The sequence below is a fragment of the Dermacentor albipictus genome, chromosome 1, assembly GCF_038994185.2.
Source record: "Dermacentor albipictus isolate Rhodes 1998 colony chromosome 1, USDA_Dalb.pri_finalv2, whole genome shotgun sequence".
NCBI classification, from domain to species: domain Eukaryota; kingdom Metazoa; phylum Arthropoda; class Arachnida; order Ixodida; family Ixodidae; genus Dermacentor; species Dermacentor albipictus.
The window spans coordinates 298,222,383-298,246,891 of NC_091821.1; the positions used below are offsets into that span (position 1 = coordinate 298,222,383).

At 49.3% G+C, this 24,509-nt stretch overlaps 1 protein-coding gene across 5 annotated transcripts in view; it reads left to right on the forward strand.

Moving 5' to 3' along the window:
- Positions 1 to 24,509, forward strand: part of LOC135916819 (uncharacterized transporter YutK-like) — a 511,079-nt gene that overhangs the window by 122,062 nt on the left and 364,508 nt on the right. For 4 of the 5 annotated variants that reach the window (XM_070531469.1, XM_070531470.1, XM_070531472.1 and 1 more), the window contains one exon: positions 15,902 to 16,207. The exons of the other annotated variant lie outside the window; for it this stretch is intronic. In XM_070531469.1, coding sequence (XP_070387570.1) covers positions 15,902 to 16,207 — 306 coding nt within the window. The remainder of the gene's footprint in view (positions 1 to 15,901; positions 16,208 to 24,509) is intronic. 5 annotated transcript variants of the gene reach the window in all.

Consider the following 24,509-nt stretch of genomic DNA (forward strand, 5'->3'; position numbering starts at 1 on the left):
CCTCAGTGGTGGCAAGGAGCTGTCCCTGGACTGGCTCCGGTCCCGGCTCCGCATTTGGCTGCGGTGAAGAAAGCAGCAATACGGTAAAATACAGAACTAGCTTTTATTGGGCGAACCTGTGCCCACAAAAACAGGCTACACTTATAGCACAACAATAGCGGCGAACACGATCGGCAATCGTCGGAAATCTGATCAGCGGGTCAAGCGCGTCGGCTTTTTTTTTTAATTCGAAAGCATGTCCTTAGGCATAATACAAAAGATGTTAAAAATACACGAACAGATTCGACTCGTGCAAAAAATCTAGGAGTGAATGATGATGGGGTCCATGAATCCAATTTTCAAGGTCGGGTGGGCGGCTAGGCCGAAGGCCTGTTGCCCGGAGGTGGCGGAGACGGCTTAGATGAAGTCCTAGGCACGTCCATAATAGGTGTGTCACTGTCACATTTTGGATTCCTGTGTTGCAAAATGGGCACGTTGAGCCGTAAGGACCATGGTACTGTTGTGGCCAGAGAGCGGTCACAGACGGGGTGAGCGCGACCTCGACACGTAGCCTCCTTAACGTAAACTCCTCTCGGCGGGTTAACCCACCAGGGAGGTCTGACCCACACGGAGGTATGAGAGCTCGCGTGGTACGCCGGAGGTTTTCCTTTTCCCGGATCAGTCGTCCACAGGCGTCTTCAGGGAAATGTGGAAGTGGGTATGTTGTAATCTGTGGGTGGGTTGCCATATCTGCTTCAAGGAGACCCGGTAGGGCTGCTCGAGGCACCCACTGGACGCGTATGAGGATATTCGTAGTGGCAGCAAGACGGTGAATGCTATCTGAGAATAGAGTGGACCGAGACACCCTACGTATGTCGTGGATGGCTTGAGTCGGGTCTGTGCGAATGATGAGTTGAGGGTATCGAGCATCTTGAGCAGTAGGTAGCAACGCGGCCAAGCCGTCTCGTATGGCAGCAAGCTCGGCAAGGTAGGCCGGTGGTGCAGGATCGGCAACATACGAGCACGTTTGGCCTGCCTCTGGTATCAATGGACACACGAGAGCTGTGTGAATCATGCTGCCATTAACACTGGCATCAGTGTATGCTACAAGAGTCGCATCGTTTTGATTTTCATCGGCGCGATGAAGGCGGGAAACATGGGCATTCGCCTGACGAGGAACCAGGCTATACAGACGACCAAGAGGCTTATTGTCACTTAATTGTACCCTTTTCCATGGAGCTAAATCGGGTCTCGTAGATGCTGGATTGTCTATTTCGTGTCCCATGTACCGGGCCAGTGAAGCAGCCGAGCCGAAATATGATGGCTTTAGGGCACGCGCGCATCGACGTTGGTGTACGAGTTCGTCAATAGTGCTGAGTTGGGACTCGGCCTGTAGGGTTGGCAACGGAGTGAGACGTGGTAGTCCCGTTATGGCCCGCATAGCTTCGTTATTAATGGCCTCAAGGCGAGCCCATTGTGCCTTCGTGAGATGACGAAACTGGGCTCTGTAGACGAGTCGTGGTTGCAATACAGAACGGTCAAGAAGGCGAGCCATGTTGGTGCTCGCTCCGCCAGATTTCTTCGCAATCCGACGTATCAACTGTATCGTTTCTGCGGCCTGTTGCTTTGCATTCTTGACCCATGGTCCCGCAGATCCGGAGGAATCCATTTCAAGGCCGAGTACACGGAGAGTTGAAGACTCGTGTAATGGTTGCTGATCCAGAGTTAACTGAAGAGGCCGGAGTGCCAGTAGACGGCGCCCATACTTGTTCGCTACTGACATGTACGTCGTTTTGTCCTTGGAAATGTCAAGGCCTATCTGAGCACACCAGTTGTGCGTGATGTTTAGGGCCTCTTGGAGCGCTTGTTCTTGGTGGCAGATTTCAGGATCAACTGACCAGACAGTGATATCGTCTGCGTACATTATGTACTGTGCGTTATGTATCGTGGCTAGCTTCCAGGCTAGTGGTAGGAGAGCAATATTAAAAAGGACTGGTGCGAGCACAGATCCTTGTGGGACACCCCGATGTGCGACGAACTGACCTGCTGCTTGGCCAGCCAGGCGAATGGAGAAGGTGCGAGCGCACAGGAAGGCTTCGACGAATGTGCAGACACGGCTAGGGAACTGAAGTCAATGGAGAATTCCGACAATTGCTTCGTGACTCACATGGTCGTACGCTTTACGAATATCCATTGCCAGAATCGTGCGAATTCTTTGGGAGCGGCCTCCGATGAAACCATAGAAGATAGGTACGCAAGGCCATTCTCTGCGCCTAGATGAGCACGGAACCCGATTTGGCCAGGATGATACGATGAGTACCGCTCGAGCCACCATGTAATACGTGTCGCGAGCATACGCTCCATCAGCTTGCCTAACGTTGAGGTTAGTGCTAATGGGCGCATATGAGCGATATTATCTTGGGGTTTTCCGGGTTTGGGAATAGGGACCATTTCTGCATGCCGCCAAGAATCGGGAATGACTCCTGTAGCCCAAGCTTCGTTTATGGCCCCCAACAGCACTTCGAGAACCTTGCCTTCCATGTTTTTATATAGTTCATACGGTATGCCATCCGGTCCTGGTGCCTTGCATGGCTTCGACAGGTCGATTGCCACTAAGAATTCCACCATAGTGAAGGCAGCTTGTATACCCTCGATGTCAGAAAGCGTAGGCGGCGTGCCTGCGTCCGCGGGAAGGCAGTTTTGAACAACGAAGCGAGGCGGTGCTGTGTCCAAAGCCGGAAAAAAGGTGTGGGCGACAGTTTCTGCGAATACTGCTGGTGTCTGGCCCGATGCTAACAGGGCGCAGGCTGCGGGCTCTGGAGGACGCCGACCACGTTTCATTACTCGGAAGGTGCGCCAAATGGAGGCATTGGACGACGAAGGTCCGAGAGAAGAGCACCAGTCCATCCAACGGCCACGTTCTAAGCGGTGTTCATGGTGCCGTGCTACTGCAGTAAGGCGTTTGGCCTCTAAGCGAAGGGTATTTGGTGCAGGGTCACGTTCTGATGCAAGTTCTGCTTGGCGGCGCGACGCCCAGAGACGCAGAAGTTGCAAATCAGGAGGGAGCGGTTCGCGATTCAACAACCTACGACGTTCGTGTCGCCTCAACTAATGCCGCCTTAAGACAATGGGACGGGTCCACCATGAAGTTGGATACATTGCTTTCTGATACCACCCTGTATCGATCCCAGTCCACCACTCGACATAGTCGGCGGAGGCGGCCTGTTCCGCCTGAAGATAAGCCAAGGTGAATCGGATGATGGTCGCTACCCCAGCAGTCGGGTTCACATGACCACGAGACGGTCGTCCTTCCTAGCCACCAAGCTAAGTCCGGTGAGTGTGGCGGCGCGCGAGGGTGGTCTCGCCGACGAGTAGACACTGACACATTATTAAGCAGAGTGAATTGGGCGTCCATAAATGTGTCCAGCACACATGTACCACGCGCACTGGAAATAGCGTATCCCTATGTGGTGTGGGGTGCGTTAAAATCTCCTGCGACCATAATGGGGCAACCAGGATGTTTCTGTCGTAGGTGCGCCAGCCAGCCGAGACACAATCGAGCCGCACGACCGCTGTAGGGGCGGGGATAGTATGAAACGATGATAACGTCCGTGCCTTGGAGACGAACCAATACGGCCACGACTCCTTGCCAGAGAGTACGCTACCGTGAAAGATCAACGCGAGTCTGATAAAGAGTGCATCTTACATACGCTGCAGCCTTTCCTGGAGGGACATCGGGCGTAGCACTCCTACGGTCCAACATTGAAGGAGATGAGTATGCCACAAATCCTGGAATGGGGGGCAGGCCGCTGGATTCTTGAAGCAGTAGAGCGCAAACACGCAGCTTCCCATATCTGAGACGCTGACGCAGCTCTCCAACCTTCCCCGCGATGCCGCGACAGTTCCACTGTAAGATGCCTTCTGACACACTTGAAAACGTAGCAGCCATCATAGATTAAGATTGGCCAGTAGAACCGAGGTGAGATGCTGGAGCTGTTGCGCAACGAAGCGCAGGAGTTCTTGGGGTGAAAGAGGCTTCGACACAGATGCCGGGTTAGCCATATGAGCAGGACTAGACGACGGCGGCGAATGCGACGGCCGCGCTCCCTCATGACGACGCCGGAGCACTGTACGGCGTTCCTTGAGACGTTGGATCTCCCTTTCAAGGTTGGTAAACGAGCGTCGATCTCGAATTCTTCGTCTGCCAAAGGAAGCAACGTGTCTTCTATTGGTTGTGATGCCCGTTGCGGTCGTGAAGTAGACGACCTAACAGCTGTGCTATAGGTACCAGTGGCAGCATCACTTGTCGCTGTACTTGCTTTTGTCACCTGGCTAGCGTCCTCTTCCAGCGAGGCCAGAACGGCGTAATGGTTGTACACAGGGACTTGTTTCATTGATGAATCTCGAGGGGTCCTTGCTGGCTGTCGAGAATGGCGTTGTCGAGCCTTCTTAGTGGCCTTCAACTTCGTAGGACACGTCGTGGAAGTGATGTCATGATCGTTTGTTTGGCATAGGCCGCATCTAAACGATGCCGACGGTTCAGGCTCCATGGTGTCGTCCTTAGGTGGGTAGGGGCAGGATGATTTCATGTGTCCCTGTCTAAAGCAAGAGTAGCAGTGCACAACGGAAGGCTTGAACGGACGCGGGCGCAGTACGCAGCCGTAATACAGAATACGTTCAGGTGGGGAATTAGGACCTTGAAGCGTGATTAGGCACGTACGACCGCTGCCTACGTAGCGAGCAGCCACGACCTTGTGTGTGGGACACGATAGTTCCTGCAGGAGCCTCTCGGGTTCTTCGTCAAGGTCAACGCGATTAACCACGTAGCGTCTTAAATCGGTACCACTGGCGAGGTACGCCTGGACTGGAAGGACACACTCTTCCGAGACTGGTATTTGTTGCAGTTCTTCGAGTTTATAAACTAGTGCCATAGCAGACACCCATACTGAGACCGTATTAGTGGGTTTGTGTAGAGCAAAACCTTGAAATCGGGAAGTCTCGAGGCAGGCGTCCAGGGCCGCTTGAATGACGCAGATGTGCAGAGTGGACATGTCATATCTAGCACGAGGCTTGATAACCACTTTGTACCACGATGTCGTTGGCGACTCCGGAGACGAGCGTGTCGGTCGTGCGGGCAGGCCTTGTGATGAGCGAGGTCTTTTCGGGGCTGCTGGAGCTACATTTTCATCCGATGGGAGGCCAGTAGCTTCCTTTGTTCTCTTGGCTGAGGTGTGCGCCACGACAGCAGGGCTGTTCTGCTCCATGTTGGTTGTATCCATGCTCAGGGTACCGTCTTCGCACGTTGCACTTGTCCCCACGAAGGAGACGTTCCTGGCTTGGATGGCAGTTGCATCGGCAACGCTCCGCTCATTCGACGCAGCGGACAGCAGCTTGGATGCTCCGTGCCGACGCGGCGAGTGCCGCGGGGGCACTCGCACTCGCGAAGCCGCGCAAGAACTGGAGTTGGACGACGCAGCAGGAGGGTGTAGATGACGGCGGACCTTGTAGATAGGCGCCAGTAGTAATTACGAACCGCCAAAGCGGTCCATAAACAACAGAGTTCCAGTAGCGGGGAAAAGAAACTAGCAAACGGGGCGAAAATCCGGAGCTACGGAGAAACCGCGTCGGCTTTTATAGATCAGTCGTCGAATGTTCCAGATTAACCGATGGGACCCGCGTGTCTTCCACAAAGTTCTACACTATTCGCGTCGCGCATACATGCAATCAGATTACACAAGTTGCGGTGAAAGACAATGGACGGAACCATCGATAACATTCCAGAAACTTCTTTTACATGCAAGCGCGTCCTGCGCAGCGCGATAACATTTTGTTAGGCGGCTAAACGTGGTCGCCCGATAAAGATAAGTACACGTGCCAATATGTTTGATTGTTGAAACGTTGGCTGCAAGCTGATGCTTCCCTTGCTCACCTCTGTTACTCAACTGAAGTGTTCATCTCCTGGTAACCTTTCTGCATTGTTTGAACATGCAAACCGAAATGTTTCTTCAATATGGAACCGTAAATTGCATTTTGCAAGGATCTGTGAGCATTAATTGGGCATACTGATATGTTTATTTAGGTTCCTTGTTTATACACAATATTTACAGAGGACCTTGTAAGCGCAGTCGTCTCCGGAACGTTACTCGCCTTCCTAAGAGTGCTCCACTTGTGTCAAAGCTTTTACTGCTGCACCTGAACACTGAATGTGCAGCAGAAATATCCAGAACACACAATATGTGATCTGAAATTTAGCACAATGTTTCTTTTTCACTACACTTCGTGCCTATCGCCAATGTGTTATAAAAACAGTGTAATACAGCTGCTGGAGCTTACCTTACTGACAGTACATCTTTGCCGAGGACTTCTTATGTTTATTTTTTTTAAAATATACCTGAAATCGTCGAAGGCAGACAACATACGTATAGTATGAAATACGTCAAACAGCACTGTAAGGAACACAAGTACGAGTGTAGCCGAGCACAATATCGCTGTCGTCGCTTTAGCGGCACGCCAAACATGATCAGAAAATTTCGCTCGATTTCAGCTTTCAATTCCGTTAAAATGATTGCTATCTGTGTTTCTGTATGTTGTAAACTCAGTGACTGACAGCATTAGCTCCACCTGACCTGTACGAAAATTGTGGGCAGGTACTGCTTCATTCACGATTGCTAATAAACAATTTTACTAGTCTGACATGTTTTCTTGCCAGTTGAGGCCCCTCGATCACCTGGCGATATAAGAAAGGTATCAGTAGTCATTTTAGAGTACCGTACACATGAACACCACTACGAAAGCGGTAGCAAAACGCCTAAAACCATCGAATGAGCAGCGCAACGAACCCCACCAGCCGCCACCGTAGCGGTCATATTGCTCACTACATAATGATGATGATATTAGTTTTGATTTTTGCCAGTGCCACCCTCGGTCGCATACTTTAGTTCACAACGCCACCGCTACTCTTATTTCCGTTGCACTGTGAAAGGTACAGCTTCCCTCCTCTAAGTTTGCATAGGTTTTCTGTGCCAGCGCCCCATCCGCCTGCGGTTACCCGAATACCGGAAAAGCTAAATCTCTCTATTAGCAATGATACCGGGCTGCGTGGAGATGAGCAAGTAGCATAATGTTTACACATATTTAGTCTAACTTCCAGAGGAGTTTCTGCGCGATATTTATTTTTTTGTTCCTGGACGTCGCGCGATAGTCTATTTTATCCGATAGTCTATTTAGCCGCAATCCGTGAAATTGCTGATTTATAACTCACTTTTTTTTTCAGTCATCTAAATTACGGCTGCCTCGTATGGGGGAAAACTTCAGCCACAAATATTCAGAAGCTGTTTGTAATCCAGAAGAAATTTCTTCGTGGCATTTGTAATAAGCCTCGTGATTTTCAATCCGCTTCTCTTTTCAGCGCGCTTAAAACCCTTAAATTGCCTGCCCTAATAAACCTGCGCTTGTTGTCAACCTACAGAAGATATGAGAAAAATATTGGCGCCCTCAGCTCTCTCGCTAATCTCACAAAACGAGATACCCCCTACACAACTCGAGCTCCTGAGACTTGGTGTGTTCCTCAACTTCGGACTAATTATGGCCAGCAAATGTTATGCCACTGGCTGCCCAGTTTACTCAATGGTCTCACCAGATGCAATATCGATGTGCTCACTTGTTCCGCAAAAAATCTGCGTGATATGTTCCTGCAATCTTGACTGTGTACCGTTGTACTTAGTCATTTTTTGCCCTTAGTGTTTTTGCTCTTCTTTCTTTTGTTTTCTTTTTTTTCTTCTCTTTTTTTCCCTTACCGTTTCCCACCTGCCCTGCTGCTGCCATTGTGAACGGAACCTGGGGCCAGTCCAGCTGCTTCTCCGCAGCTTTTTTCCCCTTGTTTTTCCGCCACAACCATGTACCTCCTTGCTTGTCGAAACAATAAATAAATAAAAAAATGCGTCGTGTGTGGTGGCAGCGCCTTGCTATTTCGGCTGGAAGAGAGATAGCGATCTCAAACAGGAAAGGAAGCTTGAGCGCAGCGATGATTTCGCTCATGGTGCAAGAAACCATCCAGGCCCAACGATTATCCCAGCGTTTCTAGCCCTTTAAGGCGCCTTGTACACAATTGTGTACATTGTATTTCTGGTGTTTTTTTTTACGTTTAGGGCGCGCAATTTTCTATTAGGTTGGCTTTAGCGCATTCCCAAACTTTAAACTGTCAACCATGTGCATTTTGGGCGCCATTTGTCGCATTTCGGTGAAGATGTTCATATCAAAACAAGAAATGGCGGACGCTGGAGCAGCAAAGAGCGGTGAGTCAAGTTCTTATTTTTTTTGAGCCGCTTTTTTTTATTGTGGCAAGCGAAAAAAATTAGACGCGCTTGTGCATCATATGAAGTACCGAGGAGTGATAATTTCATCCATTCTGGGGAGATGACCGAACGCTAACGCTCGCACGTGCATGTGTACGCGATTGTGTACAAAGCGCCGTGGCCGCTGCAGAAATGAAGAACGCTGAGAGTTGCTTTGATTTTCTTTCCAGGTTTTTTGGCCATTCGTCGTTCTTCTTTCTACAGTGCAAACAAGAATAAGAAAACCCAAAAGACAGCTGAAAGGCTTTGGAGCTCATTGCTGATAAATGTTTCAGACATCGGGGAAAGTGACGAAGAAGCCACGTGTGAAGCGACCGACGCCTGCGTTGCAGCTGCGTTCACCAACCTCACAGAAGAGGAAGATGCTGCTGTAGGGGAAACGCAAGCTGAAGAAGTGGACACTGAGAGTGCTTTTTCCTTTTGTGAACCTGGGTACCTGCAATTATTTGCTGGACTACCACCGCGACAATCAAACGCTGCCTCGAGCTAAACTCCTATATTTGATGAATTTTCGCTTGCAAGATGCCGAAGCATTAATTAAGTTGGTACTACCCGAGAAAAAGCGTGGAAGGCCTTCTCTTGCAGAGATCCAAGCACCACAACCAAAGATAGGGCAAAAAAGCAAGAATATCGCTTCCTTGCACCGACGCGCACTACGACTCCTTTGACCATTGGCCCGAATCCCGCGACCAGAAGGTGCGAATTAGGTGCAAGCTCGAGAAGTGCACACGAGGCGCCCGGATATTCTGCATGAAATGCGCCGTGCCACTGTGCCTGACGAAAGAGAGAAATTGCTTCCTCGCATTCCACAAGTGAATTTTGTGACCACCGAGGCGCTGTGTACACAATTGTGTACGATGTTGCAAATAATAAAGTTTCATGATAACTTTCAAGAATTCGATGGTTTTGTGTTTCTTAGGTCACAAAAAGAAAGTTTATATATAAAAAGATTTTTTCGATGCATAATTGCAAGTGGCGCCTGAAAGGGCTAGGTCGAAGCGTCTCGGACACCACGACCTACTTCTCATCACATCCCATCTATCCCCTTATCCAGTCTCTGAAAAATTTCATCAAGTGTTACTTGAGCTTCCGCAAGCAACTCTTATTTCGAAATAGCCTAGGCGACATGTTTTGAAAACTTATTTTCTGTTAGCTGGGCGAGCAGATTGTGCGCCCAGGCGTAACATCGCCCTAGTCACACCAAATACCTACAAGGATCTAGGGCGGTCGCCGTGGCGCTTCGGGGAAAAAAGTACCTAGAAACGTAATACATGTGAGCGGCGCGTGGTGGCGCAGCGGTCGAGCACTGGGCTTGGGCGTAAATAGAAACACGCTTCCCGGTAACAGCAGATAAGTAATCATGAAACTTCATGCAGTGGGCTAAGCTGGCACCGGGATGGCGGGGGCGAGCGGAGACAGTCGAAAGTGAGGGAGTTGCGAGGGAGGGCAAGGGGAGAGGAGTTACGAGGAGGGGTGAAAGGGTACGGCTTCCTGGATCGGCGCGTGCCCGCGCGCGCACCAATCTATGAGGCCGTGCAAGGGAAACGGAATTGCTTTCGCGCCCTCCTGATGAATGGCACCAATTACCTCTGCCACCTAAAACCCGTAAATTATCTTAAAGTAACTACATCTCTCTCCTCCTCCTATGCCGGCGCTCCTTCTCTCGGTTCCTACAGGGCGCCGACAGTGGCGGCACCTAAGCCGGGTACAGCTAGCAGACTCTCAAAACGTTCGCTGCTTTGGCGCACAGCACCCTGCGCGCCTGAAAGATTTGGTTGTTGCATTTATGACAGGAGAGGGTCATAAATAAAGTACTCCAATAACTTCCGGTATCCACGTGGCAATGCTATACCGAAGCTCCTTCCACTGCAATCACTTCGATTGCGGTGTCAACGGTGGAAATGGTGTGCGCAAGTGAGCTAACGGGGTGTTTTTTCTCGAACGGCGCCTTCTGATCAGCTTCATGTGAACTTTAACGCCGCCAACAGACATTGGAACAACATGTGCTTTGTATGAGAATATTTACCTCTTACTTTTTTAAAACAGAGACTTGGGTTCAGGCTGCCAGGTACAGGTAGAGGGATCTTTTGTCGACCCATCAACACTCGGTGTCAACGCTGCGTTGACTTCTGGACAGGCGCTGATGAATGGGTAGGGTTGCCTCACGGTAATCTTCTAAATAAGGCCCTTGGTCGTGCCGAAACGTAACAACCCCTGAGCTGTATGATCTGTGTGATTGGTCTTTCCGAGAGGTTGGCGCGCGTCGAGGACGTCAAGCACACCATTTACGCCGATGACATCACCATATGGTGCTCCCGCGGCGGCGAGGGCAGAGTCGAAGAAGCCATGCAGGAGGCGATTGACGTGATCGAGGAGTAACTCCGCCCCACCGGACTTCGATGCTCCCCCGCCAAGTCGGAGCTGCTACTTTACAGAAAAGAGAAGGGAGGCAGACCAAAGATTGGAAACCAGTCTCTGAAAGCAGCATCAGACTTCGCACTTGTGACGGGGGGGTGATACCCAGGGTCGACGTTATTCGGGTCCTGGGCATGTTTGTCGAATTTACGGCGGAAACGGAACTGCTCTCCGCAAGATTATCGCAAAGACGGACAACGCTTTCCGCCTAGTTCGCAGAATCGCAAACCGGCATTGAGGCATGAAGGAAAGCAATCTTCTCCGGCTGATCAATGCCTTCGTATTTTGCCACCTCACGTACACGATTTCTATGCACAACTGGCTCAGAGCGGAGCGAGACAAGCTCAACGTTCTTATCCGCAAAATAGTCAAGAGGGCTCTCGGGCTACCCATCAGGACCCATACCGAGGATCTCTTGAAGCTGGGGGTACATAACACCGCCGAGGAGATTGCCGAAGGCCAAGAACGCGTGCAACTCAGTCGCCTGGCCACCACAGCGGCAGGTAAACGCATCCTGGAAGAGCTGGGTTACCACCCTGTGGAATTCTCGATGGTCAGTACCCCGATCCCTAGGTGCATTCGAGACAAGTTCGTAGTGGCCCCTGTGCCCCGAAATGTCCATCCCGTCCACAACGAGGGCAGACGCAAGGCCAGAGCAGCAGCCATCCTCAAACAGATCAAGCGACACGACATTAGCGCAAGCTTCGTCGACGCTGCGGAGTACAGTGACGGGAAGACCTTTGCCGTCGTTGTGGTCGGCTCGAGCGGAAACATTTCCAATAGCGTCTCGATTCGCACTTCAGACCCCGAAGTCGCCGAGCAAGTCGCCATCGCCCTCGCCCTGCTAGACGGTCGTGGGTCCGAAATCTATAGTGATTCCAAAACGGCATTTAGGGCTTTTCAAAAGGGTTGCATCGCCAAGGAAGCTCTTCGTCTTCTTAGCGGCTCGAGTCCACATGCTCTCACAAACCATTCAATTCACTGGTTTCCCGCTCACGTAGGATCGGTTGAGGGTGCTCCCCCGAACCTCAATGAGTCTGCCCACGAGGCTGCGCGTGACCTCACCGACCGCGCTTCCTTTATAAGGAGCACTGACTCCCCTCCTCTCTACGGTCACAGGGACGCTCCCGCTACTCACAACGAGATTATTAAATATTTCTACATGTCCAGAAGGGTCTTTCCACCCCTTCACCCCAAGTTGAATAGGGCGCAAGACGTTTCGCTTAGGCTCCTACAGACCAGCACATATCCGTGTCTGTCCGCTCTCCACGAGGCTTACCCCGACGTGTATCGCGACGACGCCTGCCCGTCCTGCGGCCAGACCTCCACTCTACCTCACATGCTCTAGGAGTGCGGATCGACATACGCCAAGTTCATCAAGGAGGAGTGGGACTCGCATTTGCGTAGCCCCGCTCTAGAAAAGCAAATCCTGGCCCTCCGGCGTGCCCGCGACCGGGCCGGTGGGCTAGACCTGCCGGGTGCGCGACGAGTTCGCGTCCTCGCCGGACCTACAATAAAGTTTATTTACTTACTACCTACGTCACGCGGTCGGAGAACCACTTTGATGTCGGCTTCCGGCAGTTGTGAAGGCTTCGGCACTTGCCGACGCGGACGGAACGCCGGCGTCTACGCTACCGAACTAGTTCTTGTACGCTGTATCGCGTTCGATTCGGTAGAGTTTGGTTTGCTTTGTTGTAGGTTTTTAGGGGCGGCGAGCCACCCTGCCTCGTTTAGTTCTTCTGGGGCAATTTCAGTCCCCTCCACTTCTATTGCCATAGCTGTCTAATGAGTTGGTAGAGATGGCGGGCTGCCGAACCGGCGTTACGGTTAACGCGGCGGCCGGCGAACCGGCCACAAAATGTGGCGTTTTATGGATAGATATGAAAGCAGTTGCCGAGATGTTGAGCTCTTTGTCGTCCGGATGACTTCTCGCAGTCGTGGCGATGGTTACTTCCAGGAAATCTATAGGCTGACAGTCGCTGTGAGGCGAAGAAGCCGGAGCTCATGTGAGGTACTTCTACATTTCTTCTACTTCTTCTTCCTCTCTGAAATTAGGTGTAAAGTTTGTAAACAGGGATGAAGTGCCTCAGACAGGCTGGCCAACGTTTCTATAGGAGGACCTATCTTCGTCAAAGGCGAAGATAGGTCCTCCTATCGAAACGTTATCCAGTTTATCTGAGGCACTTCATCCCTGTTTACAAACTTTATACCACAGTGTGCTATTCCATCTGTCAGCCCCTTTCTTGTTTTTGGACTTCTCTGAAATTAGGAAATTCGCTGGCGCCAGTTGGAATCGGTTGGCACAGGACATGGGTGGGGTAATGGGAGACCGCAGGGAGAAGCCTTCGTCCTGCTGTGGACATGATGATTATTTATTTATTTATTTATTTATTTATTTACAAATACTGCTGTCTCAAAATTGAGACATAGCAGGAGTGGGTGAGTACATGAAGATAACATACAATCAACATGTCACATGTAAACGAACTTCGTCCACAAAACGCTCAAGTGGCAATTCTCGTAGATTAGTATGTAGCGTGTTCCACAATTCAATGGTTAATGGCAAGAAAGAAAATTTGAAGCTATCTATGTGAGCTCTAAAGGGAACAATATTAAAGGGATTGGCTCTTCGCGTTACACGTGCCGAGGAGCCAACAAATGTCACAGGTACGTCGACAGTGACAGAAGCATGTACAATTTTGTGCAATAATATAATCCTTTTTTGATATATATGATGATATATATATATACAGATGTTAGTTATAAATAAAGAAGAAAACAAGAAACCAACTCGCATCTTTCATTGGACGACAACGACTAAGACTCAAAGACACGTTTCATCACAATACCCATGATGGGGACATTCTAAGCAAATTTCCGAGTTGTCCCGACAGTGGTGTTCCGTATAAAGTCTAAGTGCGGCAAGATCATATCGTGCGGCATATGCTGTGCGTGTGAGGGAAACCGTGCGAGGTATTGAGGGCGAGTACTTACGGAGTCGCCATCAGCCGGAAGCGCCTTGCTTGTGTAGTATGAGGGATCACGCGACTTGCTCCTCACAGGTTTCGCTTACAGCGCTCAATAAAAACACTATGCGGCAGTCCTCCTAGACATTCCCCTAAGTACTCTCAAAACGAAAAAAAAAAGATTTTTGCTGTCTAAATAATAATCTTGGGCAAGCTGAAAGCCTGTAAACGTTTACAGATGTTATCTCTTTACCTAATACCTACAGTGAACGCCACTGCGCGCGGTCGCCGCGATTGACTCTCCCGAACCGGCTTCTTGCGTGAAAGGTAGGCAAACGCTGAGGGAAAACTATGTCAAATATGTTCTTACAGTGGGTTGTCTGTATAACCAAATGGAGCATAACATAACGAAGCCTCAATGCTGCGATCGCACGGGTTCACAGTGACTGACTGCGCGTCTGAATGCATATCCGCGAACAACGTTTCGCTTTAGTTGCGTTCACGTTTTCGCACTGTGCCGTGAGCTTTAGGCCGTAGAATATGAGCATTTGACAGTACAGAAGCAACCATTGTTGCGTGGACACTATCAGAACTGTTCAAAAATAATTTCGTAATAGAAACTTCGACGCCTAGGGCGACCGTGATGTGCCGTCGCGACGATTCAATCTTTTTTTCTGCTATGTTCTTGGACGTTTCCATATTATTTCTCAAGTTGCATAGCACTATATATTTGTCGGTCTTCTCAGCGTGCGATTTCCCGCTGGTTCTTTTTCGTAATCCAGTGCATTAATTCATAACAAACATGACCATATGCCATGCTGTTATTTATGTGCTTCTTACCGCTCCCTTCCCATTCCAGTGAACTTATCAGTATCTAGCATCAACAAGTTCATAGACCTAACCGTCACGACATTAGCCGGACAGCGGGCGTGGGCGCGAGCGTCTCAGGGCGCGTTTTCTGCAGCTCACCGAACATCGCAGTCCCGGCACCGTAGCAGAAATCGTCCTCGCGTTTGTGCTTCATGCATACACGAGTTGTAGCCGATGGCTGTTCTGCGGGTTCTAAGTTTCGGAAGCCAAGCTTCACGCAGCTTCATGTCCTGCTACGTGTAAATAAGGCTGACACCGGGCTCCGTTGCGTACGTCCGGCACTGCGGCACCGACCAGTAGCCTACCATGTTGCACGCTTCCATAGGCAGCCACCACCTATTATAGAGCTTTCAAATGTTGTCAAACAGACATGCAAGGCGGGAAAGCCTCACCGCTTAATCAGAACCGCAGCGCAGGCGGAACTTTTGAACTTTCGCTTTCAGCTCACTTCGGCGCTTCCGAAGCAGCCGACGCGGCCGCTGTGTCCACGTGATCCCTCATGTCACGTCACGCTGACGGTGGCGCCAGCTTTTCCAGTGGTGGAGCTCGCCCCCAATAGCAGAGAGGGATGGTGCCATGATGAGGATTGTTTTCTCACGCGCCCAATGTCGAAAGTTACGTAATCTATCGCGTGCTACGGCAGGTGATTGCGCGGTCCGTTGTAACGTGATGTAGCACGCGCTAGGGGAAGGGGGCAGCTGACTCGCGACTCTTTCTCTATTCCGGCCGTGGCTATGTAAGGCTGTCCGCACGGCTGAGCGCATAGGCTGACCCAACGCCCTACTTGGAGGTTCTCTGTGGCGGGTGCAACCCCTAATGAGAAGCCGAGATGGCCGTTGCCTTGGTGTGTGTTGTGTTCCCGCATGCCTGGTGTTGGAGGTCGCGTAAAGTTTCTGAGACCCGGTAAAGCGAGAGGCAGTACTAAGCGCTCAATTGCGTATTCGGCGCTGTTCACATCACTCCGGCGCTGTGGCAGGTCGCTAAGTGAAATATGTTCTTGTTTGCGGGTGCACATGTGAAAACATGTTGTTAGTTTAATTAGTAAATTGGTGCTTAGGTAATTTGGCTAATTATACTGCCGCTAAATCTACGAACCTTTGCGTACTTGTCTAATACTTTGCTACCGCTATCGATGCTTCGCCTTTCGCGCGAAACAGCGACTTATTTTAGATAAAGAATAAAAAAAAAACATGTTATGTGCCTAAAACATGAAGTAATATTGGGTGTTCTCGTTCTGGTGATTCACGCAAAAAAAGGAAAAGAAAATTAGGCACAAGCGAGCATGTATGTTTGCGCATATGGCATCTCCTTGCGCAGGTGGACTGGAGTCAGGTGATGTGTGGAATGCTCATACAATTTTTGCTGGGCCTGTGTGCCTTGCGTTGGGACCGCGGCCGACACGTGCTTCAGTGCGCAGCCGATAAGATTAAACACTTCCTGGACTACACAAACAAAGGTTCCTTCTTCGTTTTCGGCCACCTTTCGTCGGGCTGGAACCTTACAGAAGCTATTGGTGACCTAGCCATGCTCGCAGTCCCGCAAACTTCCGGTGCAAACGATACCAACGGTACCACCGCCACCCGCGCCGCCATTACATCGCTGTTTCCAGTCTTCATGTTTCAGGTGAGACAATGTTTGGAGTGTGTAAGATCATGGCAAATTCTACATCTCACTTGATACTCGTTTACATTGAAAGGGAACAGATTGTGCGATGTGATAGCAATGAGAGCTGGACTAAAGGCACGCAGTAATTAAGTTGAAGTATGCGTCAGTTAGCCCATGGGCCGCTCGTATCCACGTGTAAAAATCCTGTTAGTCAAAGGTGCTAGCACTGATAAGTTTATGGAAGCAACGCTTCCATGTCACCAAAGGTCACGTACTAACAAATGCCCTCGAAGAGCGTGCCCAGAAAGTGGGTCACCGGATAAACTGCCACAATCCGTGTTTCGTATCCACACAGAATACCCTGAAAAAGGCTTTTTAATCTTTAATTATTGAAGCCGCAAGTAACGCAAAAACAAATAATCGGCTATGCCCTCTTTCACATGTACTCTCCAAGTTTACGGCATGCACTCAAGAATACTTAATTATCTACTACTTGCCTTGCTCATAATGCGAAGACTTTTCCCCACTGTGAACAAGGGTTCCGCATACATCCCGAAACGTCATTTTCTTTCACTTTGGTCAGTGACCTTCCTCTTTTCTAACAATTCTAAGTATTTCTCTGTTAATTCCAAAATAAAAGCGTCAAGTCCGTGGTCAGTTGTCAAAACATTTCATAGTAAATAAGATCGCAACATTTATCCACAATCAACCAGCACCTAATGCAGCAGGGCAACAATAATGACTGATGTAATTAAATAACGAAATTGTAATTAACTAACACAATAACGTATTGTGTTACGGCAGTTAATCGTAATAGCTCGTAAGATAGATCTTAGACACGTAATGAAAGAAAAATATATGTGGCTGACATTATTTATTGTTTTGTAACATTTTACGTGCAAGTGTAACTGGTGAACTCTTCAAATAGGCGGTGGATGTCCGAGGCCGCGAAGAAACTGAACAAGGAACGCGCCGAGAATCGCGCGCCCGAGAAAGTACGAAGGAGGATGGATGGATGGATGTTATGAGCGTCACCTTTGGAACGGGGTGGTGGGTTGCGCCACCAGCCTCTTGCTATTATACTGCCTAATGCCCTAACTGGGTTAAACAATAAAAAAAGAAAAGAAAAAACACTATGAACTACCGCACCCACATTTTCTGATCCCGTATTCTGAACTGTGCTTTAGTACATCTCCGTCTTTTGTCGTTTACCTACTTTTCTTCCACCAATCCTCGAATTGCCTTTTACTAATGCCTATTGCGCACATGTTTACTTTTCCACTGCTCTCGCTGAACCCAAGGGCTTCAAGTAGGCCAGTGGTGCCTAAATCGACCGATGGGGAGACTTCTTCACATTCTAATGAAACATGCTCCATAGTTTCCCTAGCTTTACCGCAGCAAGCACATGCTGCTTCTTCCTTCTTATATCTAGCTTTATAGGTGCGTGTTCTAAGGCATCCCGTTTTCGCTTCGAAAAGTAATGAGCTTCCCTTTGAGTTATCTTAAATGGTTTCTTTCTTGATTTCGTTTTTTCCTCTTAAGTAGTTACTCATGCCCGGTTTCTTTTCCATTGCCGCCACCCATGAGATTAGTTCAGCCTCTCTGATTTTCCGCTTGACCTTCTTTGTTGCTGTGTTGCCCACCCTGCAGGCCGCATACTTCTTTTCTCCACTGTGAATCAATGTTTTTCCTCTACAGATACCTGAACACTCTCCAGGCCCATTTCTTCTATATTCCTCAGCCGTTCTTCATACTCAGTTTTACTGCGAGCTTCCCTCACTTCAAAATTACTCCAGCCCATATCACCCTGCAGAGCTTCAATTGTAGTCTTCCCGTGAGCGCCCAATGCGACGCGACCCACTGACGTTTGGTTCCCGTCGAGTCCTGATTGTACCCCTGATTTGAAGCAAACAACCGTATTTCCAAAAGTAAGTCCTGGAACCATTACACCTTGCCACATACCTCGGAGGACCTCGTACCTATTGTATCCCCATAGCGCTCTACGCTTCATTATGGCTGAATTTCTCTACCCCTTCACTGTTATTGTTTTTTCCTGTGTTTCCAGATATCTATTGCCTTCGTTTATCCATATACCAAGGTATTTATATTCTGTTACCCGAGGTATTTCCTGGCCCTGTATCTCCACTGTCTGTTCACTGTTTTCACTAAATACCACAACACATGATTTTCTAACACTAAATTTCAAACCTTAATTGTTGCCTTCCTGTCCACAGATATTAGCCAGACGTTGTAAATCACTTTGCTTGTTAGCTAGCAAAACAATGTTGTCAGCATAAAATAAACCTGAAAGTTGCTGCTCTACTACTGTGCCCTGTTTGTATGATAGATTGAACCCTATATTACTTCCTTCTAGCGCCCTGTCCTTCCTCACCATGTACATCATAAACAGCAGCGGGAATAAAGGGCACCCCTGCCTCAGTCCCTTGTTGTTATGAACTTTCTCCTTGGGCCTCATCCCTTCGCATTCAAAGCAAACGGCATTTTCTAGGTAAATCTATCTCATAAGCTGTAGACAATCGTCACCTAAGCCTTCCCTTTCCAGAATATCTCACAAAATGTTGCGGTCTACGTTGTCACAGGCTCCTGTAATGTCTAAAAAGGCCAAATACAACGATCTGCTTTCTGCTTTTTGATATTACAATACACTGAGTAAGAATAAGTGAGTTATCATCCAAACGCCTGCCGATTCTGAAGCCATTCTGACGCTCTCCCAAAATCCCATTATTCTCTGCCCATGCTTGAAGCTTTAGTTTGATTGCCTGCATTGCTAGCCTGTATATTACCGATGTAATGGTTAACGGTCTATACGAGTGGATTCTGTCTTTCTCCCCCTTACCTTTATAAATCAAATTCATTCTACTTTGTCGCCAACTGTCTGGTATTCGTCTATCTTTTAAAGTTTTTTCCACTGCATTCCCCAGAGCTTCCTCACTTTTTGGTCCTAGTTCATTAATCATCCTATCAGGAATCTCGTCTAGCCCTGTGGCTGTGCGCTTAGGAATTTTCTCTTCCGCTTACTTCCAGTTGAAATCTGTCAGCACGAGCTCCTTTTCTACTTGGGTCTCTTTCATACTCTTTTTTTCTTCAAATACAACCTCGTCATTGCCTTGGAAAGATTCGGCTGTTACTTTTCGGATGTAACTTATTGCCGCTTCTCCTTCTAGTCTGTTTTCATTTTCGTCTAGGATATGTTGTTGTATAGTGGTTGACTTCCTTCTAATAATTTTGTGTGGTTCCAAAATATTCTAGGTGCGGCCTTCTCTTTCTCACGGTATTTCTGACAACCAACGTTCACTTTCAGCTTTTAATTTTGCTTTCACTAGTACTTGAACCACAGACTTTTTCTCACGGTATATTTCCCATTTACTGGTTACTTCATCCTGCGGCAACTGCGCCTCCTTTGCCTGCCTGTGCCCTTCGAGGTGCTTTCTGTCGTTCGGCAATCGCTGCTCATATCTCCTTGTGCCACCAGCTTTTATATTTTTTTCCTTTCCAACCAACATGTTGTTTCTCTTTCCGTATTTCTGTCGTTTAGAGAAAAGCTTAGAAGCTCACCATATTCCCACTCTTGGCCGTTTGCCAAGTTCTTCTTCGACTCTAGTGACTATATTTGCTGTTTGTTCAGCGTTCAAATTTGGACTGGCCATTTTGCGCTCCTTGCTTTCTTTCCCAACTACATATCCCATTTTCAATATGACGCGTTTATGGTCGCTCCCTATGCTGCTAAACACTTCCTCATCGATGACCATTTCTCTCAACTTATCATGCATTCCTTCTGACATCAGGCAGTAATCAATGGTCGATTGCCGGTTTCCCACTTCCCATGTGGTCTGTGCTTCACACTTAGGCCCTGTATTCACGATAACGAGGTTATGTTGCTCACAAAGGTCTAGCATTGACTTCCCGTTGCTGTCGGTGTAGCCATCTAAATCCTGTATGTGGGCATTCATGTCACCTTATGGGACAATTTCAGCACCATTCCCGAAACCCTCAATATCAGCGCTTACGCATTCCACTAACTCTTTATTCTTCTCTGTGCAATTTTTTCCGGTCCACAAATACGTAACTCCCAGCCAAGTTTCTTTCCCACTCATTGTACCTGATAACCAAAGATGCTCTTGACATTGTGAATTTACTCTTTTCCATTTGGCTCCCTGATGGATGAGCATTCCGACTCCACCTCCCTTTCTTTCCGACTTAGTTCTGTTGCACCCTTCCCATAGATAATTCTCAATAACTGGCGGCTCTTCTGAGTCTCTAAGGTGCGTTTCTGTAACCGCATACACCCCTATTTGTTCTCTATGTAACTGCTCCTCAATCTCTGCTCACTTTTCCTTTCTTCTGCCGCCCTGCATGTTAATGTAGCCTATTGCATGGCGAGCTCTTGTTCTTGCTTTCCTCCTTTTTCTGTTATCGACGGCGATGCTCTTCTGATGTTCCCCTAGGGGACCTTCTTCATTACTACCTACTCTGACCTCCTGAGTGCCCGTGGGCCCCCTAAAAAGCTACAGCGCGATCACCAAGTCGCCAGCCCACTTCTCGTGCCAGCCTGTGATTGAAGTGGATCCCGTCTCGTTTAATACCACCACACCTTCTCACTTCCCTGTTTACATCGAGAACCTCGAAGCCTTTCTTTCGGCTCATTTTCGATATCGCCTCATTAGTAGCCACTACGGCTCTTTGTACGTGACTGTCACGCACAGGCACTTCCAGTACCGTGCACACCGCGATCTGCACCTGAAGGAATAGCTCGCGCAAGTCGTCCACCCCCTTCGCCAAGAGCTGGCCTAGTCCTGTCCCTTTCCTGTTTAGGACGTCATTTGGCCCACCTGCTACTATGACAAGGTTGTGCACATGGGCACTTTCCCCTAGCTTTTCTTTTGCTCGCTCCATGACAGAACCCAGTCTCCACCTTGGAAATGTCCCTACCGCCACTCTTCTTTCGCCTTTCACCCTCTCCACAACTGCTCTTGCGCACCCAGACAGGGTTGAATCGCTGGCGATAATCACTCTTTCACTCTCTCCTACATGTCCCTGCTTCCCTTCGTCCTTTTCTGCGTGATTCGGAGTGATTAAATGAAGCTTTATTATCTAATAATCTATCATGTTCGTGCGCTCCATCGCTGACGCCTCGGCCCGTTTGTCCAATATAAACCTTTCCGCACGTAAGCGGGATCTCGTGGGCAATGCCCATTGTGAGTCAGTGTTTTTTCTTGTCCCGTCTTGAGATTGCGCTTACCAGTATTCATGCATTAATTGCTATAGGTTTCTTTGCGGTGCATACGTACTGCGTTCGTCTCGTGGTAACATCGTCCTCACGCGCCGTAGCCTGTGTGTGCGAGTTAAAGCGCGCAACGGTGAGTCGACGATGGCGTCTAATTCTCGCGTGCGCAGAGGAGGAAGCGCGTCGTATTCCGTCGCGCGCATGGCACTATGGCACCGGGGAGCATCTTTACAATAGCCAGTAGGTACAACGGGGCGGGGCGTATTTCGCGGCGCTCGACATTTCTGCGCAGGCGCGAATATGAGCGGGTGCGGGAGAGAAAATCTGGGAGCCTTTGCTCCTCGAATATGTGACTCTGCCTAGGCACTACGGAGCAGCTTTCTTAGCGCGTGTTGCATGAGTTTTTCTCCTAGACATGCCGGCATTGCGGAATGCAGTCGAGTTTGTTTACGCTCCGCCGCTGGCTGCCTGCGAGGTGAGGCATTGGACACGGACGCCGTACTTAGTGATCGCTGTGTCTGAAGGGACAATGTTGTGACCGGTGTTGTATAAGTCGTGGGTCGCTTTTTTCGTCGCGACGATGGATTAGATTCTTTACAAGCACTGCTCCAGAAAGGCACATGTAACCGGCAAACGGAGGCCTCAGGAGAGCACCTGAGGTTTTATTAAAGCAGGCGGCGCTGGATCTCCGGGGCACCCAAAGGGTAGCGAGGAGATAAAACTGGAAGCAGGGCGGCACGTTGGTGCCAGGGGGTGTTCGCATAAAAAATTGGCAGCCGATCTTATACACCCCTGGCACGCGCCGGCCTCGGCGAGCCCCAACCCATTGACCAGTCAAGGTTATAGCTTTCGTGACCCCGTGCCACTTTGGTGTCCTGGAGGTGCCGCCAATAATGCGAAATAATGACACGTTGTTTCGACTAGCAAAAAAAACAAAAAAAACCAGATTGACTAAATATTATTACGTCCAGCCGCCAACTTGCGGCGCAAAGTTCAGCACTACCACGCCCCGCGACTTCTGCCGGCACGTTTAGGGAAAAAACATACAACACGCGCTAATAAACTCCTCCGTAATGCCTAGGTTGACTCATATATTCAAGGAGCAAAATTCCCCACATAGGCTGTCGCCCGCTCTTACCCGCGCATGCGCGCAACGGTCCGGCGTCTGCGCAAGTGCTACGCCCCACTCTACCTACATGCAATGGATGGTTAGCAAAAAATATTGTTGCGCATGCGCGAACACGGTTGTCACGAGCGCCCTCTACATGGTTAGGTACGAAAAGCATACAAACAACCAACGCATACAAACAACCAACGCATACAAACAACCAACGCGCTTGTGTCCTGTCCCTTATACTTTGTGGTTGCATGTGTTTGCGCTGTAAACAGGTTTTATGTCAACCAACGCAGCCTTAGCGCTCCTTGAGGCGCCGGTTTGTGGTGGTTTTAAACACGGTATTTTCGTGAAAAGGCCGTCTAGTTGCGTTGCGTATTGTGCACAAATTGCTTCACTGGCAAACGGAGCACGAGTTTATTTCGGTTTTCGTCCGAGAAAAGCTATCCGGAGAGGAAAGCAGCATGGATAAGCGACGGTCGGAGATGTCATCACAGCACGCAACTTGCTCGCTCCACGCAGAGCTGGTTCTCTTCCCGCTACTTGCGGCTACTGAATTGTCATATGCGAGTGCCGCGAGCTTATTTCGGCCTGCAAGCTTCGAGACACCCTTAAATGCAGCTCATGATGGACGAAGACGGACACCGCTTGCGAAAGTGCAGTGGTGTCACTCTGCTGTCGCTGACCTGTAATTATAATAAATATTGTAAAGTGATGTCGAAAGTGCGCCTCATATGACTATCAGCGCCCAGTACTACGCCACTGAAGTGACAGATGCGAGGGCAGTTGATGTCGCCGACGGGCAGCGCGGAGCGACGACCGGGCGACGGAGTTTGCCTGGTTTGCTCTTTTTTGCCTACGGTGTGCAGATATCCAAATGTATTTTTTAATTTAGCCTCTTAATATTCATGCATGCATAAAAGAGTTCACAAAATGCTATACGTTCAATTGCTAGCAGAAGCTTATTCGTAACCGGCGACACCCACGGGCAGCGAGCAAGGCGTATACCGTCTTCATCGGTGGCCGTTAGTGCGTGTGTACAGCCGAGAGAACGGCGCGCCGTTTGAGACTTTCCCGTATTAACCGTAGGCGAAAATGGGCCGTCGTACTAAGGCAAACAGCTCCATGACACTTTGATCTGTTGCAGATGGGCCATATTAGTACGGTAAACTCTCCTAAGCGGAGCATCACGCTCGGCGCGCTGACTTTGTCGGCAGCCGCCGATCGCTCGAGCCGGTAGGCCTAGCTCCCGGTTGTCGAAGCAGCAGCCGACGGCGCTTGTAATGAAAGCGCCGCGAGTCATAAAGCGTTTATTTTCGTGAGCATTTTAGCGTCTAGACCATTGTGTCGTGGTTAAATGAACACAGTTTGTTCTCTCTGTACAATGTCGGCGGCAAAGAGCAAATAACGCGCGCTGCCTTGCATGGTGGTCGCTGTGCGCGGCCAGCCTGCGAAACCAAGTGTGGACACTGGGCGACACACCGGCAGAGTGTTTCGACGACGTGCATTCCGCTCTTCGTTGAAGGAATGCATGTCGCTCGCATCAGTCGCGTGCTGGCAGCAGCAGCCTCCGAATATATATTTTCAATGTAATCTTCTTTCAGTGCCCAGCCTCGATGAGCCTGGGAATAGTGGCACTTATAGAAAGCAGATACTGCCACACGCGATCAGTTTGCATGGTACGCTTCGAGAAGTCGGAGGTCTATGTCAGGTACGGAAACTGGAACGGAGCGACGCCGTCTTCAATTATTTTTGCCGCAGTGAACATTTATTTGCCGCAGTGAACATTATTTTTGCCGCAGGCCAGGCAGAAGCCGAGAAAAGAAACTCGCTTTCTAGCCACATACTCACAGAATACCTATATAAACTTAGAGAAGGGAAACTGTACCTTCCACAGTGCAACGGAAATAAGAGTATCGGTACGTTGTCAACTAAAGTATGCGACGGAGAGATGGCGCTAG